Consider the following 13,166-nt stretch of genomic DNA (forward strand, 5'->3'; position numbering starts at 1 on the left):
GGCATTAGGGAAGTTAAGTGTAAGTGTCACGTATTAAACATGTCCGCACTTGTTTTGGAATGTGTCAAAGGTACCCAATTGAACATATAAGCCCGGAGTAGGGCACCGATGGCTCCCGTCCTTGTACGGGCCTGTTGCTACAACATTGTGTGGGATGACAAGCAGACCTCCACAATATTCCGCTGACATCTCCTCTGTCTTTCCGTGCATGTTTACAGACAGCAAAGGTCACATGAGCCTCAGAAGCCTTATTGGCTGTTGTTACTTCGAGCAAGTGCAAGTGCAAGTTAGGAGGATCGGTTTAGTTTTCATGAATGACTCTCAAATAATAACTAAGTCAATTGGGGGAATTGCAATACTTTACTTTATTAAAGTCTCGTTACTTTGGATCTCTGGTTAGTTCGTCCTCTTCGACTAAAGGCCACGCGTTTAAAGGCGTCTCGTTTAACATGCCCACCGATATATAATGGTGCGAGGAGCTGACTGGAAACACTTCTCGGTTCTCGGCTGTCGCAGCTGAGTGCGGTCGAGGAATGGCTGGCTTCTTCTTTTCGCTTTTAAATTACAAGACAGAAAAGTATGTCATCGCCGAAAACAAGAAGATCGGAATACTCTTCAGGGTCTACCAGGTGGCCGTGTTGGCATACTTGATCGGGTGAGTCGACGTTGTCTATTTGTGCGTTGGGAATGGGAAAAGTTGACCTATCGTCCGACGTCTTTTAAACTACTAACCATGGATATAGCCCTCAAATGATAACCATTTATTTAGCGTACGACTATTATTAGTTTTATTAGTTATTAGTTACGAAGCTATTATTAGTTACGAAATAAACAAAACGATGCATCAACATATGCTATCTGCGGTTATCATTATCCCACAGTCCGATTAAATCGAGAAATAATAGGTATCACGCTAATAGGTTCCCTGCTATGTGATGTCACTTGATGTTTACAGTAGCATCAGACTTGCATAGATTTGAAGATTGTTATGAAGATGATGGTCCAACATGACAATACTTTAAGTTGATCTACCAGGGTTTTACTATATATATACTAACCTTCTATCTAAGCTATACTGTGTGTGTGTATATATATAGCCCACAGATTTGGATTTGATGTTCAAGCATTTCGTTTTTATTCTGGCATTACCACATACCAATATGCAATTTACTTCAGCACAACACATGCGCCAACACGTTAGGCTGCTATAGGGGATTATTTAAAACCAAACATGCTTAATTATTATTACAGCTAGGATATTTTTACAAATTTTTATCACAAATTAATATTTGAAATCAGTGTGGAGAGATGCATGGCTTGCCTTAGTTTCATGCAAGCTAAGCCAACGACAGCCCTGAACCTGAATGATGAACTCTGCCCCGTGGGGTACGGTCTGGTCCTCAGATGGGTGTTTGTGATGAAGAAGGGCTACCAGGAGAAGGAGGAAGCCATCCAGAGCTCAGTGATCACCAAGCTGAAAGGGGTGGCCCTCACCAACACCTCCGACTCTGGTCCTCACCTCTGGGGTGCCGAAGACTACGTCATACCACCGAACGTGAGAATATGCACAACTTGTACAAAGTTTGGTACATCACCAGCACTAGCTGTAGCAGGGTGCGACAGTAGCTCAGGAGGTAGAGCCAGTTGCTAGTTCAATCCCCGGCTCCTTCCACACTCAAGACGCCTCGCCCTGACTGCTCCTGACGAGCGGGCTGTCGCGCTGCGTGGTCGACTCCGCCGTCAGTGTTGACGGTGTGAGTGAATGGTTGTAAAGTCACTCTGGATAAAAGCGTCAGCAAAATCCCCTAAATGTAAATGCTGTAGCAATGTGAGTGTGACGCACTTCTTTGTATAGGATCATAAAACAAGCCTTCATTTAGGAATACACCACGAATCGATCGTACAATGCATCGTTTTCTGGGTCCACCTGAATAAGAGATATGGCCAGGTGCATGCATAGCTATGTGTGTGCGATGAGCGAGATTACGTAAACATGGATGTTTTTTTTTGCTTTGTTGTCCGAGGAAATTCTGCTGGAAGTGACTAATGAGAAAGTATTGACAAGCAAGAGGTCAGAGCCTTGAGGGACATGAGCACCACGGCCTTCTGTCCATAGACATTACCCTCCCCAGTGCAAGTGTCATCTGTTTAACCTTTCCTTCTTCTTGGTGTGACTCAAGTTTGTAATGCAATTCTGTTTTACAGGGGGAACAAGTTTTCTTTGTCGTAACGAATTTCATCGAGACGCCAAACCAGAGACTGGGCCTCTGTGCTGAGGTGAGAGCGCTCAAAAGGGGGACGCGTGGCGACAGGCGGGGAGGGGGGGGGGGTTCCTCTTCCGGAACCCCGAGATCGTACAGAACCCAAGCAAACCGCTTTGCATAACTCTGATGTGTCACACAAACACACACACACACACACACACACACACACACTGACTCCCTCACTGACTCACTCACTTGTGCAAAGAGTTCAATGCAAAGTCAAGCATTGTGTAAAAGTCGTGAACTACGAGCGACCCACAAACCCTTTTTGGTCTCCCCATTTTATTGACCTACGTTTTGTTGGTTTTCTAACAGAGCTCTAAGGTTCCAGATGGACGGTGTCTTAGTGACGAGGACTGTGTGGAGGGCGAGGCGGTTGTGTCCGGCCACGGTGAGGAACTTTTAACACACGGCCGTCTGCACATTTATATTGGCTCCACGCATTTAGGATTCCAACGTGCATGTCTCATCTCTCGGTATCTCCCTGTATGGGACTGCCATGTTGAAACTGTACGTTTGCCACAGGGATCAAGACGGGTGTGTGTGTGAACAGCACTGGGACCTGCGAGATCCAAGGCTGGTGCCCGGTCGGGAAAAGCCACAGACCCCCGTGAGTGTGTGTGTGTGTGTGTGAGTGTGTGGGTGTGTGTGTGCGTGTGTGTGTGTGTGTGTGTGTGTGGCGGCAGCCCCCCGCTGCTAGCCGTCGTGTTGCTATATTCCCTTTGCTATCAGATCCTTCATGTGATCCCGAGTTATCTCACAGGTTCTATTTATTGTACAATGAATAGAACCTGTGAAATTGAACCTCGTTTCACACTCTACACACACACACACACACACACACATATCACGCACGCCCCAAGCGCTGATTCCGCCTTCGCCCCCCTTCTCCTCCTCCACAGAGAGCCCCTCTTGAGCGGCGCGGAGAACTTCACCATCTACATCAAGAACTTCATCAGGTTCCCCAAGTTCGAATTCTCCAAGTAAGTGGACCTCGAGTGGCGCCGACAAACTCTCACGGCCTCTCTGCCGCGCTCCTTCAGAGTAAGAGTGCGACAGTAGTGGGCTAACGTGTCCTCACGGCTGTTTTGAATAGCTTTGAGGGGGGGTGCGGGGGGTGCAGGGGGTGCAGGGGGGGGGGCAGGTCTAATAATACCGCCGTTGGGACTGCACAGCAGACGGGGGGAGCGGTCACCCGAGACGTCCTTGACGACTTGGTCGCGGGCCCCCCCGGACAGGTGTCCGTTGGCCGCGGGCCGCGGGGGGACTGTTGGCTGCAATCTGACTGGCCGCCGCGGCTAATTCTGCTGCAGCACCAGTGCTGTCCGTCCAGGCTCTGGCACGAAGCACAGGGGTCCACGGGTCACCGCTGCAGCCCCCGTGTGGTGACGTCAGCCCCCGCCGGGGGGGGGGGGGGACGGGGGACGCGCGGCCGGGGATTCCTCGCGATGACAGTATGAGTGGTGCTCATACGAGCACTGCAGACAACTTGTTGGATGTTTTGGAACTCTCGGTTCATCATTGCGGAGATATTAAAGGAGGAGGGCGCGACCGCGAGTTAACCACTCGCTGCGCCGTCTTGTAGCGATTCCCAGCGGCGGCCCTAAGCTACACGTGGTTCCCTCTCTCTGTAAACCCTCTCTTCGGTCTTTTAACCCTTCCTTTTCTTTTATTTTCTTGCGCTTTTTTTTTGCCTTAGGTCTTTTTCAATGTGTATCTGCACTTTCTGTGAAGCACTTTGGTTGCGGCTTACATGCATTCCACTTTATATGCGGCTCCGCATGTAAATGTGCTATACAAATAAAAATTTGACTTGACTTGACTTGACTTGACTCTCTGTCTCGTACAAAATCCCACCTCAGTACGAGTATAGCAACAAAAAAAAAGAAGATAAAGGGAAGCAATTAAATTGTCATTGCTTTCGTTCAGCCCAGTAGTTTGTGTGTTAGTGTGTTGTTAATGTTTTACGTGTTGAATTGCTTCCTGTGAATGTAATGTTGCCGTACTTTTCCCCAAAGGTCCAACGTCCTGGAAACCAGCAATGACAGCTATTTGAAAAGTTGTACCTACGAAAAAGACGAAAATCCGTACTGTCCCATCTTCCGTCTGGGCGACCTGATTGATTGGACTGGCAACGACTTCCAGGAGATTGCCGTTAAAGTATGGATTATTCCTGACTTCTTAAAGACTTCTTTAGTGTCTTTTAGTGTTTTTAGCTGAATCGATGTTCTTGATTCTCCAGGTGCTCTTGAGGTTTCAGAGGATTACTTGGACATCGTGTAACATTAAATATGTTATCGTTTATTAAAGATCTTTGAATTTATTCAGGGTTAATTGCATTTTCCTAAAGTCCTAAAGAACAAGGTTACGTCAGGACAGACGGGAAATAATGGTTTCGAATTTTTTGCTTCTGAAATAGACTAGACTATTTGAAGCAAGTGAAAGAGAATACAGCCATGCTTCATGTGCTTGACTCTGGTTCAGGGCTCAATTTGTATACAAACGTCTGTTATTCACAATTAGGGGGGATTTGAGGTTGAAAGTCTAAATTGTGCAATACATGATAGTGTAAACACGTTTTACTGTAGGCTAGGCCTACTTGTAAATGATCTGAATGTGTGAAGTGCCCTGGTACTACAGCCTTAAGATTATATTGGGATATTTCAGGTAGTGAAAGAGAACCAGGCTTTATTGTAGGGTAGTGTGATCGGGTCATGGACTTATCCTTCCCTACGACGGTCAAAGTTAGTTACATTTCTAGTTCCCTTCGTACTGTTCCTCTTCTTCTGTTCCTACAAAGACATCTCAACAAATCAAACCAAACAACAAATACTTATATATACTTATATATTTTTTAGAATATGGCTTGAATAGTAGAATACAAAAAAAGGTTTAAAACGTTGATGCGTAATTGGCTTACAAATGATTCCACTTGGTTCTTGTCTTTTTGTTGTCTCAGGGGGGATCAGTCGGTATTCTTATTGAGTGGAACTGTGATTTGGATCGGGACTCCTCGCACTGTAACCCAGAGTACAGTTTCACCCGCTTGGACTCCAACATTAACAACTCCATCACGTCGGGGTACAACTTCAGGTACAGTATTTACGTGTCCATACACAAACTGCAGAGACTTTATACGAACTCTAAGTTGTCTAATAAATGCTACACTACACTTGAACAACTTTAAATTTGATGTGAAGACTGTGAATGATCAGTTTTTAGGGGAACTCCGGGGATAAGAGACTCCTGGATTAAATATTTCCCTTACTAGTACCTGCTCATTCATGACATCTATCTCAAAATAAACGTGCCTTTTGATTTTGAAGGCCATTCATCTTATTTATGACATCTTTGCTGGTCTGCTCACCAGGTATGCCAGGTATTACAAAGACGCAACAGGTGAAGATTTCCGGACTTTGTATAAGGTGTATGGAATACGCTTTGATATTATGATCAATGGACGGGTATGTAATGTATTAAGAATATTATGAATGGTGTTACTGTTTTTACAAATGATGTCATGTTGTTTATTTGATATATTTTCATTTCCAGGCTGGTAGATTTAACATAATTCCAACGGTGATTGCCATTGGATCTGGTTTTGCCTTGTTGGGCGCTGTGAGTACATAGTATATATACATAGTATATAGTCATTCAATTATCAAGCATTTTTTTAAAGATGCAATATTTGGAAGAACCTGACGTTCATTTTATAACCACAAGAGGGCAGTGTTGGGTCACTAAACTATAGTCAAGTGAAGACATTGTCTGTATACAACTGTTCTTGAGACTATATGAAATGCTGTCTCCCAGGGGGCGTTTGCATGTGACATGATACTTCTCTACATGATGAACACAAGCTCCTTCTACCGAGAGAGGAAATTTGAAATCATAAACTTCAAGTAAGAACTGTGATTCATGACACAGCATTACGTTTTGTTCACACACCGTCGGGCCGTTAACGCCGACGTGGCTGTGGCTAAACGCCGTCACTGTCACACTGCCCACAGGAAAGAAAAGGCGAAACACAAGGACGGGAAGGCGAGCCATCGGGACCGGAAGCACAGGAAGCAGGCCGACGCCGTGGGGGAGAACCACAAGGCGGAGGAGAACGACAGCACCAAGGTGACGGAGGACAACCGGGCGTCCACGGAGAAGCAAGGACCCACCGTTCCGCGTAACACGGGCCAGCGGTACGCTCCGGTCCTCTCTCCCTCCGGTGGCGAACAAAGACACATCACCTTTGCTCCCAAATATTAACGAGATCCATGTTTGTGGAGCAGAGGCCCAGATCAACAGACACTGGTCTCCTGGGTCACGCCACGCCAACGGTCTTCAAAACGTTGTCCCATTCGCCGGCTCACCAACGTTAGTCGAGTGTGACCTGATGTGGATGCTGGGATTTTTTTATCACAGTGCTTGTTATGGATATATACCAGTGCTGTTAGAACGGTGAAGCACTGACATTCAGATTCATTCACACATTATATAATAAGTGTTTAGCAATTCAGTTTATGTACTAAAAATGTGAAAATATTATTTATTATCAGATTATTTAAAAACAAAAGCCACTGTGATGTGTTCCGACACCCCCTTTATCCCTTTGTATGTCGGCGGCAGGCCTACGTTAGGCTGTTCTCCTTAATCGGTTGCGAACCACAGCTTTCGTGCAATTTGAAATGATTGTTAAGGGTCCAAAGAAATATTTCAACGCCACAAAGATGGGAAGTTATGAGCCATGTTATTACCTTATTACCCGTCTTGTTGTCCAGGGCAGAGCTGTAAAAACATGCTCGTTTCTCACTCTTGTATTGTGAGCGGTGGTTAAAACAGAATGCTGTGAAGGCATTACTGTTCAACGTGTTAGGTACGTTGTAGCGGTTAGTGATGTAATAATTTAACCTAATCGGAATAAAGAATGACTGGTTTCCTGCATTTTTCCTTGTTATTTATTATATATATTAAGTATTTTAAATAAAGAACATACATTCAGGGTTATTAGGTATTTTATTTTTTTTACAAATCAAGTCAGATTGTAGGCATACACACTGGCCCTGCCAACACATAATTAACACATTTAGAAATTCAAATAATCTTAATTTAGATAAATCTAAGCAAACAATCTAACAGGATAACAACTACTCTGGTCGTTAACCACATGAGTGATAGTTCTACAGACAGACAGGTTAATTTAGTTAAGTCATTCTCTGCCTAGTTGATCACAGATCGGAATGACAGGACAGTTATTGTGTTCACTGATACCTAGGTCCCATTGTACGAAAAGTTCATAAGAGAGGGGGTGGGGGGGGGCTAGATCTGTCATTATTTGTCTATTTACAAACAGCAGGACAGACTCAACGTTATTAATGAGAGCTAATATCGTATTACGGACAGCGCACTTCAGTACACATGCACCATCCCGTAGAGGAACGTCCAGAACAGGACGTAGGTGAAAAGGCCGCCGACGAGCCCCCCGGTGAAGAGCAGCCGGCGGGCCTTGAAGCACTTGTTCCACCTCCGCCCCGCCTTCAGGATGAGCAGCAGGGAGAGGAGGAACGAGGCCAGGAAGTAGAACACGAACCCGTACAGTCCCGTCAGTCCGAGGATTCCCGCCGTCGCCCCCGACAACGCCGACACCGACGTCCGGCAGTAGTCCAGCACGGCGGCGTTCCCCCTCACGGCGATCTCGCTGATGAACTGCGGCCCTTCGCGCTTGGCCACGATGGACGCCATCCCCCCAGATCTCCCAAAAAAATTCTCTCCAGAAACGTATCGCTGGGAAAGTAAGCAAACCACCAGGATGGCGATACAATGATGAATGAATGAATGAATGAATGAGCCAGACTGGAAGACCGATTACTCACTTTCACACTTTTTTCACTTTCACTTCTCCACTTTTTATTTTTATATTTGCACTACCTCACCGGTTTCAATACCTAATTTTTTTATATACTTGCCTTCATTCTTGGCTGTTGTTTATTTTATGTCTGTTAAATTTTTGATTATTGTTCTTATGTCGTGTTGATCGCTGATTGTTTATTTATGTCTGTTAATTGTTGACTTATATTTTCTACTAATAGAAAATGTATTTTTTTTATTGCTTGTTTGCACCGTGGGACCAAGAGAGAGGACTGCAATTTCATCTGTGTTGTGTCATGCATGTAACACACTTGACAATAAAGTGACTTTGACTTACTACAGTCTTCAGAGTGGATGATCAGACAGATACTCTGTCATGCTTGATATTGTCATTTGTGGCTATGAGTTTCATGTTTGTCTGTCGATGCTCTGTCTATGTTTTACATGTACTGTACGCCCACATGTCTGTCTATTTATGCTATATGTCTACATGTATGTATACTGTATGTCCCCCTCCCTTTTTTTCTTAAATGAGTTTGCCCAGGGATGCAAAAAAGAATGTCAGTGCAAACGGGACAAATAAAGTAATATCATATTGTATCGTATCGTAGATACCAAGAAAAAAAATAAAACAGATTGACACACAGAGAGAGAGACCGAAGAAAACGAATGCACTACACTCAAATTGAAACGGGCCCTGTGATGCTGCAACCACAGAACCGAAGTGAACCATCTGGAATAAACGTCAATAAAAACAGAAAAGGGACACGGACGACACTTGCATCACAAGATATAGTTATGGAAATATAATGTATAGACATGGACGAGAGAGGTGGACGACGTGTGTGTGCATCGTGCATGTATTTAAAGACTCCGCTCGGGGCTGAACGGGGTTAGCGGTTAGCTCGCTGCGGCTAACAGCTCCTCACCTGACGCACCTGGACGACCGAGCTTCAGAAGAGGAGGCCGCTTTCACAGGATCATCATCATCATCATCATCATCATCATCTGAGGAGGACGTGTGTCTTTGTGTGCGGGACAGTGAGCGATTGAGACCTTAAGAGAATCGACGCCGGCTTGGAGAGAAAGAGACAGAAGAGCCGCTAAAGGAGGACTAGTGGTGGTGGTCGGCCATGTTCCTTCTCCGCCGCAACGCAGTGCATCTCGGGAACGCGGTGACGTCACATCACGTCGGTCGACGTGATGGCGTTTTAGCCGTGTGGAATTAAATGTGTTATATTTTCAGTTGTTTTATTTTTATGTTTTGTTTACGTTAACAAAAGTGATATATATATATACGGCTGTTTATTTATTGTATTGTTACAAGATTTAAAAAAAAAAAAAACTATTACGAATGAATAATGCTGACGTATAATATACGATCCGCGTATGAATGTATGAATGAAGGCACCAATAAAAAAAAAAAGATGCGCTGATATATCACGCAGTCATCACGCATATCTCCAAGAAAGACACACTTATTTAATATATAGTAGAATTTTGCCACTGTGTAAAATAATAAAAACTAGTCCTTATCCGTGGATATGTGCATTGCAACTACATGTCAATGTTGGGATGTGCATGTGTTTAGAATTTTGTGAAGATCACTGGGAAATATTTTATAAGCAATCTTGTCCACGTACAAAATATTAGAAATTGCATGTGCCTAGAAAGGTAAATCAAGGCTGAAAATGATCTAAATAATGCAAGATACAATTATTTTAGTGGAATGAAAAAAAGTGAAAAGGGAAAGAATTGTCATATCTAACAACATACAAAGACGTCACATTGTCTGCCCCTCACTGCTGGTTACTGCTTCACATAAATCACGAATCAAGCTTTTTTTTAACCAATGTTTGCAATGACAATATAGAAAAATGGCTCTGTCAGTCTCTGGCCAGGTTGAGGGGCTATGTGACATTTCAGAGTGATAGGTCAAGCCGTTTAGGAGAAAAATGAGGACACAGACACACAGACAGACAGACTTCCCTTGATTGATATAGTTGGATTTATATAGTTAGAGAAAACAAACAATTTAGCAACAAATTTTTTTTTTTTTTTCTTTTCAACCTCAACTTCTGAGCGCCTCCCAACTCATTTTCCTCTCCACCACCTTTTTTCCTTTTTGACATTTTTTCGTATTTCTGTGTAACTGAGATTAACTGGAAGCAAGTGACCGCCGTGCGTCCGTCTGAGCCAATCAGAAATGACAGACCGCGGAGCAGTCCAAGTTAGGGGCCGTTCGGCCGCTCGCTTTGGCCGCTCGCTTTGCCCCCATACACTGTGGGGGTGATCCCCCCCTCTAAATTGACAGTAATACATCGGCCCCGTTTTACCGTCAGGCCAGAGCTCCGTTTCGCGCTGTAAGCAAATATCCTGCAGGCCAGCCCAAATCACGGCTTACTTAACTTTTGTTCTATCATAATTTGAATAAATAAACAAATGTGATTAAACATAATAAAATAAAATAAGTATTTAAAAAAATTAAAACAAACAGAAAAAAAACTACGGCCGGCCGGCTCGGCCTGAAATTGTGCGGCCGTTCGGGAAATCTCCCGAACCTCCCGATCGCCAGGCCGCCCCTGCCTACAACACACTTTAACATCTCTGGTCCGGGCTTTGCCTGCTGCTCCAAGACTAAAATAAGGGAAGATGTTGTCAGTGAAAGTGTGTTGATGGGTGTAGATGAGAGCCATGTCTTCAGGGTCATAGAAGGACACCTCCCCTCCATCATAGTCCAGCTGGACTCTGATCCTCTCTGGAGTCCTCTTCAATGTCAGGGTTTTATTAGTACCCTGAGTGTACTCTCCACTGTCAAGGAATAAACCCCAGATTCCATCACCTGGTGAAGCAGTACGGTCTCCTTTCCTGTCCACTGACTCTTTAGCAACACCTATTAACCAGTCAGGATGGTCTCCCACCTCCACCTCCCAGCAGTGTTCCCCTGAGCTGAAGCCCTCAGAACCCAGAACCTCAGTGTACTGACTGAACCTCTCTGGGTTGTTAGGAACCTTCTGGATTACATCGCTACGTCTCACTCTGGTCAGATCATCAGACAGAGAGAGTGTGTCTGATACAGTGTTTGGGTCCAGAATAACGGGGCTGAAGGTGGTCCTCCGCCCCATCTCCTCCCAGACTCTGTGGGCCAGGTTTCCCAGGTGTTTGGCCTCGTCCAGCAGAGCTCCAGGAAGCAGCTGGGGATCAGAACCGGAGAGCAGGGTTCTGGCGCGGGTCTGGGAGCGCGTGGAAGCGCTGAGGAACGCCGCGCCGTCCTTCTGCAGGTCTGCCTCTACAGCCGAGAGACCCTCTGAGAGAGACCGGATCTGCTCCTCAAGGGTCTTCCTCTCCAGGAGGATCCTCTTCCTCTTCTGCTCCTCTTCCTCTCTCAGGGCCGCCACTCTGGCCTCCTCTTCCTCGCTCAGGAACCGCTGAAGCTGTTCAAACTCTGCTCTGATCCGCCTCTCGGTCTTCACCCGCTGTACCTTGAGGTGAAGAACCATGGCCTCATACGTCTCCTCCAGCTCCTGGTGTCTCCTCCTCCTGTCCTGTAGAGCCGTGAGGTCAGGTCTCAGCTGCTGCTTCAGCTCCTGGACTTGTTTCTCTAGAGGAACCACCGTGTGACTCTGGTGGTGAGGAAACTCACACACATGACACACCGCTCTCTGCTCCTCCTTACAGAACCACTTGATATCCTTTAAGTGCTTAGTGCAGACTGCCTGGGCCTCATCAGAGGGGTCAGACCTCTGTCTTTCAGCGTAGGAGTCAGCGAGCTCCTTCATGGAAAAGTTAATGTCTACATCCTTTGAGGATTTCCTCTTACAGACGGGACAGTTCTTGTTCTCAGCTTGGGCCCAGAAGTCCTGGAGACATCTGGAACAGAAGCTGTGGAGACAGCCCAGAGACACCGGGTCCTTGAAGATCTCAGTGCACAAGCTGCAAGTCAGGTAATGTTTGAGAGGAGGGTTTTCTTCAGCCATTTTAGCGGAGGTATAAACAGGAAGTGACTCCGGATGCGTTCCTTAGTTCTGAACTCTTTGTTAATAAAGTCCAGAGGTGGTCTGTACCCTACAGATTCAGGAGGTCTAGAAAAGAGAAACATTTATCAGCATAATCCGACAACGATAACTCATCATACAATAAAGAGAGGTGTGAATTAAATGTGTAGTTTCCTCATTAATGCTAGAACAGGCTGCATTGGCCTTTACGTTACAATCATCTCTAACGAATACTATCTACCATCGGCAAATTAATATTAACATTGAATAGGAATCTACTGAGCCAAATGTTACCTTCTATGGTAATATAACCCAGAATTCTAAAGTTATCTTGTAATATTCATTCTTTAATATATCCCAGAATACTAAAGTTAATATGTAATGTGTATACACGGTCATCTTCTCTAACTTTATCTAAACTGAATACACATTAGCTTGCCCGGAATATGAGGCTATAAATAATACCAATGACATAACTTTACTCACTTTGGTTCATGTGTTGATCGTCGGTCCACTGACAAAACAGTTCTCCTTACTGCCAAAGATCCCTCTGGGCTTCCTAACACTCAGCTCAGGTCATTCCTCTTCAACCTAAGGCTTCTCACCCTGAAGAAGAACTCCACGACTGTTTAACTCTGATTACAGGTTAATCGTTAACAGATCTGATCAGAGTCTGATTACAGGTTAATCGTTAACAGAATCAGATCAATGTGCCTGACCTGAAAGCTCTGAGACATTTCAAAGTTAGAATGGGAAATAAGAACTAATGTTGACTTCAGGAATACTGATTTTAATTTCAAAAGAATCCCACCATTAGAACATCCATTAAAACATCAACCCTTGATTAATCAGCGGTCCATTACCGTTTTCTATTCGGTCATCTCTTCATTTGACCGTTTTCTTTGTAGCCCAGACTTCGTTGATTGATTTAAAACATTATATTTTCAAACAGAATTCAAAAATCGAACCCATAACACTAAATGTTAATTTATTGTATAATGTAAATAAATGTCTTGTTCATTAAGAGTCCTTTATGATCTTTATTGTC

At 44.7% G+C, this 13,166-nt stretch overlaps 3 protein-coding genes across 4 annotated transcripts; 1 reads left to right on the top strand and 2 right to left on the bottom strand.

Moving 5' to 3' along the window:
- Positions 1 to 232: 232 nt before the first annotated feature.
- On the top strand, positions 233 to 7,179 carry p2rx5 (purinergic receptor P2X, ligand-gated ion channel, 5). Its single transcript, XM_084473969.1, has 12 exons — positions 233 to 655; positions 1,405 to 1,555; positions 2,206 to 2,277; positions 2,580 to 2,655; positions 2,790 to 2,874; positions 3,167 to 3,247; positions 4,283 to 4,424; positions 5,224 to 5,357; positions 5,635 to 5,728; positions 5,817 to 5,882; positions 6,078 to 6,166; positions 6,275 to 7,179. The coding sequence occupies exons 1-12, from the start codon at positions 534 to 536 to the stop codon at positions 6,522 to 6,524; spliced, it is 1,362 nt and encodes a 453-aa protein (XP_084330095.1). The 5' UTR covers positions 233 to 533; the 3' UTR covers positions 6,525 to 7,179.
- A 73-nt stretch (positions 7,180 to 7,252) lies between these two features.
- emc6 (ER membrane protein complex subunit 6) lies at positions 7,253 to 9,237 on the bottom strand. 2 transcript variants are annotated; one of them, XM_084474763.1, is made up of 2 exons: positions 9,062 to 9,237; positions 7,253 to 8,039 (listed from the first exon to the last, which is right to left on the bottom strand). In XM_084474763.1, exon 2 carries the CDS (start codon positions 7,995 to 7,997, stop codon positions 7,665 to 7,667), a length of 333 nt encoding a protein of 110 aa, XP_084330889.1. In that variant the 5' UTR covers positions 7,998 to 8,039; positions 9,062 to 9,237; the 3' UTR covers positions 7,253 to 7,664. The 2 variants fall into 2 exon arrangements, with proteins under 2 accessions (XP_084330889.1, XP_084330888.1); XM_084474762.1 differs by having other exon boundaries at positions 9,053 to 9,236.
- Positions 9,238 to 10,200: 963 nt separating this feature from the next.
- On the bottom strand, positions 10,201 to 12,741 carry LOC311354770 (E3 ubiquitin-protein ligase TRIM35-like). Its single transcript, XM_084474617.1, has 2 exons — positions 12,605 to 12,741; positions 10,201 to 12,205 (listed from the first exon to the last, which is right to left on the bottom strand). The coding sequence occupies exon 2, from the start codon at positions 12,098 to 12,100 to the stop codon at positions 10,517 to 10,519; it is 1,584 nt and encodes a 527-aa protein (XP_084330743.1). The 5' UTR covers positions 12,101 to 12,205; positions 12,605 to 12,741; the 3' UTR covers positions 10,201 to 10,516.
- Positions 12,742 to 13,166: the final 425 nt, after the last annotated feature.

This window comes from Micromesistius poutassou, assembly GCF_964030765.1.
Source record: "Micromesistius poutassou genome assembly, chromosome: 10".
In the NCBI taxonomy this organism is placed as follows: domain Eukaryota; kingdom Metazoa; phylum Chordata; class Actinopteri; order Gadiformes; family Gadidae; genus Micromesistius; species Micromesistius poutassou.